Source organism: Mastomys coucha, unplaced genomic scaffold (genome assembly GCF_008632895.1).
Source record: "Mastomys coucha isolate ucsf_1 unplaced genomic scaffold, UCSF_Mcou_1 pScaffold18, whole genome shotgun sequence".
NCBI classification, from domain to species: Eukaryota; Metazoa; Chordata; class Mammalia; order Rodentia; family Muridae; genus Mastomys; species Mastomys coucha.
Window position 1 is genome coordinate 109,815,810 of NW_022196900.1, and position 6,000 is coordinate 109,821,809.

The following is a 6,000-nucleotide window of genomic DNA, read 5'->3' on the forward strand; positions in this document are numbered from 1 at the left end:
GAGAGCCCCGATGCTCCGTGCTGCCAGGCCTGCTTGGAGCTTCTAGAGACTCGGGGCTGTGCTGTCTGGGAGGAAAAACTGCCTTAGCCAATCCCCATGGTCTGTGAAACCAAGATATTGCCACCCATGTCTGCCACTCAACCTAGACCATTAGGATGTGCAGGGAAGAATCCTGCCTGCTGAGGGGAGGTTGGAGCCACCTCCAGAATTTTCCAGATTCAAGGTACCACAGACCCTGTAGGGAAATGGTTCATGATGCCTTTGGGAGTCGAACAACCCTTTACAGAGGTGGCAAATCAGATATCCTGCTTCTCAGATAATCACAGTATAATATATAACAGTAAAATTACAGTTACGAAGTAGCAAAGCATTTTTATGGTGTGTGTGTGTGTTGGCGGGGTCCACCATAACATGAGCAACTGTATAAAAAGGGTCACAGGATGAGGTCAGCCAAGAGCCACTGCTATCAGAGCTTCTCCCAGAGACTGCACACGTGGACCTCCTGTAATGTGGATGTTGTCACCAGAGACCAGGGCCTGGTGGACTCCTGTGTGGCTTCTGATGCCCAGAGGCAATATCTCCTGTAAGTTTCTGTATTAAAGCCATATGTTTCAAGAAGCGGAGCAAGAACATCCCAGAGAGTATATATATTGTGAAGCTGCCTGCCAAGGAGGAAGGCCTAGGGACAGTGCAGGCCAGGTGTTGCCCACTTGAGAGGAAGAGGAAGCAGCTAAGTGTGTGCATTGGTAGCCCTTCAGTAGCTCGGGGACTGCGGCCTGGTAGCAGGTATCTCGGTTCTTACACATTAAGACCCAAGTGTCAGCCACTTAGGCTAAAGTAAAACTGCTCTGTGACACCCAACAACTCCAATGCTGGGTATATGAGCAAAAAAGAGAGGACAGCGGAACCCACAAACACATGTTCATGACATCCACAGTAGCCACGGTGCTCACTGATCAGTTTACTAACAAGGAGATAGATGTATGTATGTATAACATCACACATATAGACCGTGGGAAACTACTGGGTCATAAATAAAAAGGAAACCTCTCGTTTGAAGCAACCTGCACAGAGCTTGCAGTGACTGAGGTGACAGAGCAGACTGGGAAGACGGATGCGCACAGCCTGATGGAGTGGAGCTGGAAATCCTGTAGAAGGTGAGGACAGCGGTCATTGCAGACGGGGAAGGCGGGGAAGAGGAAGCTGGCTGCACAGCGAAGTCACTAGTTTATGACAGTTAACACTTGTTACATTTCGCCTGTGATGAGAGTTCAGAGGTGGACTGTAAAGATGGCTCAGCAGGTTAAGAGCACTGACTGCTCTTCCAGAGGTCCTGAGTTCAATTCCCAGCAACCACATGGTGGCTCACAACCATCTGTAATGGGCATGCAATGCCGCCTTCTGGTGTGTCTGAAGACAGCGACAGTATACCTACATACATGAAACAAATAAAAGAGTTCAGAGGTATTCAAGAATCTTTCAGAGCCGGGCAGTGGTGGCGCACGCCTTTAAACCCAGCACTTGGGAGGTGGAGGCAGATGGATTTCTGAGTTCGAGGCCAGCCTGGTCTACAAAGTGAGATCCAGGACAGCCAGGGAGACACAGAGAAACCCTGTCTTGAAAAACAAACAAACATGAATCTTTCAGGATACAGTTCTTAGTCAGGATGCACAAGTCTCCAATTTTTACTTCACAAAAGTCTACTAGTGTTCACTTAAAGTATACTGCCGCTGAGGCAAGGCAGAGGGCCCACATCTGAGTGGATGAGGGGATACAGCACTCTTGCCTCAAGCCAGCCCTTCTTGCAGCTCCTCCAGCAACACTCCCATGGTTCCCCAAGCCCGTTTGTTTCAGAAGTAGATCCTTGACCTGGGCATGGAGGCCCTGCAGCCCCATTCTGCTCATTGCATACAGGCTAATGAAATGACTTGAAATAACTTGATACGGTGGGAGGTCCTGGGCCTCAACCCTCATCATTGTGACTTGGTGCTTAGCTTCCCTATTGATAAGCATCCTTGGTGAGCTGTGCTGAAGGGGAGTGCAGAGATGCCACTGGGTAAACTAAGGTCACTTCTCAAAAGTGCTCCACAGTGCCCTCCCAGGTGTAGCTGGGAACATCCAGACTTTAGTCAGAAGAGCTGTACAGTTGTGCGTGGGAACTGCAGTGAAAGCCAGATCTCTTCCTCAGAAGCGTGAGCTCTCACCAGCAGGGCATAGGTTACAAACCAGACGCCTATCACCCTGTTTCCTGGTCAACCTTGGGAGGTCCAGGTGTGCTCCTAAAACCACTGCTTTGAAATCAGTGGATCTTGTTACTCAGTCAACTGGGAGTTGAGCAAATTGGGCAAGCCATGCAGCCTGCTGTGCAAAGTGGATGGGTTCATGCTGCAGGGTATGGAAGCCAGAGTAAGTAAGATCCTGGGGTACACCAAAGCAGAGCCTGGTGGTGGTGGGCCATGGTAGGCACAGCATGGGTGGTGAATGGGGCACATGACCCCTTTCTGCCTCAAGAGCCCATGCCCTCTCTCTCTGGGCACTTTGGGTATCAGGTGTCTGATCATTAGCTCTCACAGTATTGGGAGGTACTTATTCACTGGGCTCATTTCTGCCCTGGAATCCTGGCAGATGAAGTTCTGGGCCCTGCATCTCTCCCTTCTACCCAACATGGCTATCATGGCCATTTGTATTTTGATGAATCAGATCAGAAACTGCACTATGGACCCGTCCTCCCCCAGCCCAATTCTGTTTGGACACATCAGCTTTCCTTGTTACTAAGCGAGAGTCCCTAGCTCTGACTGCTTTGCAGGACAGGTAGCTGGGTGGGTGACTGGGTAGGCTGGCCCTTCAGAAGAAAGCCCCTTGGTGCTGAGAAGTGATTTGCTTATGTGCATGAATGGTCAGCTTGGCCTTTTCCTTAGTCTAGGCTGTGTATGAAGAACCCTTCATGAAGCAGGTGCCCACTGCAGACGTTCCTCCACAGTTTCTCCCATTCACCATCCTGACACCAGGCCTCCTCATGCCTCATGCCCCGGTGGACAGTTTTTAGGAGCTTCTGCCCTGCAGTTTGGTCTCTGTTGTATCCCAGGGGTGAATCAGAAAATGAGATTAGATGGTTTGGGCTTTGGGGACATGGGTGGAAGCCCAGAGCTGATACCATTGTCTTCCTCAGTTGCTTTCTTCTTTAAACACCAAGGCAGGATCTCACTGAACCCAGCTAAACACTTCATTCAGAGGTCCTGTTGCTTCCTTCCTCAATGTGGCAGTATTCCGTGTGGGCTACCGCACATATAACATGTACATGGGGTCTGGGCATCTGAAACCCGACCCTCACCCTGGCCAGGCACTGAGCTGTTTTTACCAGCCCACAAGGAGCTCTCAGTAAGCCCTGTTTGACTCAGCTAGGGACATGGCGCTGCTTAAGGACATAGTTTTCTATGCCTGGCATCCTGATGTCACTCCTAGGTCTGCCCAACTCCCTTCAGTCATTGCTAAGCTCTAGTCCACTACAAAACAGAGCTTACTTTCCACCCTGCCCACCAGGTGGCAGTGGCTACAGAGCAAGATGGCTGTCCTCTGGGCCACCCTGTGACCAGGCTGTGGCTGAGATGAAGGTATGTGCAGCAGCTGGGGAGGTGGTTTCTACATCAAGGGGCAACTGGGAAAGGCTTAGAAAGATGACAGAGCTGACTTGGTGTGCAGGGAGGCCCGGCCCTGGTTAGATATTGCAACTAGGATAAAGATTCCACTTCAAACAGGAAGTTCTTAGGCTACACAGAGAAACCCTGTCTTGAAAAAACAAAAGTTAAAAAAAAAAGAAAAAAACAAACAGGAAGTTCTTTCCCCTTGGTTTCTCTGATGTATCCACAGAGCATGCACAATGGCACCCAGTAAGTAGGAAATTGACCCTCCCCACCCTTTGTTCCCACTCCTTCCTTCCCTCCCTCCATCTTCAATGTAGACACCTGATTACACCTCCCAAATGTTGTGATGACAGGCCAGTTTCCACAGGGCCGTTCATGCTGGGAATCCTCTATGGTTACTGAGTTGTGGGTAGATTCCAAGACTCTTGGGCCCAGAAACCAACTCTCAAGAGGAGTCTTTGAGCAGCTCTACCATGAGGGCTCTTGTGTGCCCAGAAAGTACCCAGGCCCTACACCCCTCACATGCTCTTATCCGCTCACCCAGGGAAAAGCACTTGGAGCATGACATGGAGCCTTGCACATAAGCACTGAACTAAAGAGAACCTGTGGGGCCCAGGGCGTGTGAGTTCTGGCATGGTGTTTGTTTGTTTGGGTTTTTTGTTTTGTTTGTTGGTTTGGTTTGGTTTGGTTTTCGAGACGAGGTTTCTCTGTATAGCTCTGGCTGTCCTGGAACTCACTCTGTAGACCAGGCTGGCTTCGAACTCAGAAATCTGCCTACCTCTGCCTGCCAAGTGCTGGGATTAAAGGCGTGTGCCACCACCGCCTGGCTGGTTTAAGAGAGCCTGCCTCTGTTCCCATGATGCCTTGTAGCCCAATACAATGGCTGTTAGGGTGCCAGCTGACCATATCCCTAATATCCTTTGGTGACCAAGGCAGATGGGAAAGAAAGCTACTGAGTACCCAAGCACCCATCCTCAGTGCCAAGTAGAGGGCTCATGAGTACTTGGGATGGCGCATTTCAGAGATGCCAGGCAAGAAGGATAGCTTTCAGTTTTAACAGCCTGGCTTTAGGTTTTGGTAGTCTCCATGGGGACTGTCTTTTCTTTTCTTTCCTTCTTTCTTTCTTTCTTTCTTTCTTTTTTTTTATTTATGTATATGAGTACACTGTAGCTGTCTTCAGACACACCAGAAGAGAGCATCAAATCCCATTACAGATGGTTGTGAGCCATCATGTGGTTGCTGGGAATTGAACTGAGAGCCTCTGGAAGAGCAGTCAGTGCTCTTAACCACTGAGTTAAGCCCCATGGGGACTGTCTTAAGGGCACTGGGTAGATGGTAGAAACCTTTTTCTATCCCTCCATAAACTGACACATTCACTAAAGTGAGCTAAAAAAGTGTGGAGCCTGGAAGCCAACCCATGGGTGGGGCTCTGAGGTGCTGCTTGCTTTGGTTGTTCTACTGCCCCCTGCTGGGGGAAGCCTGAAGTACAGCCCTGACCTCTGTTCCAACCTGGGTCAGGTACAGTGCAGACACAACCAGCTTTCAGGAAGAAAGAGGCTGACGACCGCCCTATGTGGAAAAGTGATGTGTTTTTACTTACATGAAGGGTTCCAGGAAGAGGACCCAGGATTTGACAAGCTAACACTGGCTGAAGCTTCTCTAGTCATTTTTCTTTCAGACTGGAATAACTCGGAGCAGAGGAGGAAGCCTGAGCCCAAGATGGCCCCCCAGTAGCTGTGACTTAGAAAAAGTCCAGAGACCTCATGTAGCTCAGAGCACAGAACAGGGGCTGGGGAGGGAACTTGCGCGAAATGCTTGCCACAAAACCATGGAGATCTGTTTTAGATCTCCAGATCCTACAGAAAAAAAAAAAAATCAGTTGTGATGTGTGTGCTTTTAATCTCAGTGCTGGGGAAGCAGAGACAGGAGGGTCCCTGGAGTTCTCTGACTGGCCCAGCCTAGCTATTGACCTCTGGCCTCCACTCACATGCACACATGCACAGACACACACACACACACTTTTTTAAAGCACAAAGTATACAAAGAACTTGATGGCAGAGAAAGGGCTCACTAGTTTAAGGATAGGAGGCTGGGGAGCTCGAGAGGAACGGCAGTGTGGATGGGTCTGAGTGGACCATGGGCAGAGAAAAGGGCTTTACTTATGGCCAGTGCTTGAACACAGGCACAATATCTGTGGCCTTGACGCTGAGGCAGGATAGGAGGAAGTGCGGTTGGAATACAGGCTGGGGCCAGGTTAGACAGGAGGTGATGATAGCAGACCCTGCTGTTACCTGAGTATTAGACATGAGCTGGACTGACACCAGAAGATGAACAGGAGGGCAGGCACAGAAAGATGCTG

The 6,000-nt window shown here is 49.9% G+C and overlaps 1 protein-coding gene across 1 annotated transcript in view; it reads right to left on the bottom strand.

Annotated features, from left to right (window-relative positions):
• Nucleotides 1-1,013: 1,013 nt before the first annotated feature.
• Nucleotides 1,014-6,000, bottom strand: part of Slc45a1 (solute carrier family 45 member 1) — a 28,623-nt gene continuing 23,636 nt past the window's right edge. Inside the window, exon 9 of the mRNA XM_031379545.1 lies at nucleotides 1,014-1,148. Coding sequence (XP_031235405.1) covers nucleotides 1,029-1,148 — 120 coding nt within the window. The 3' untranslated portion in view covers nucleotides 1,014-1,028. The remainder of the gene's footprint in view (nucleotides 1,149-6,000) is intronic.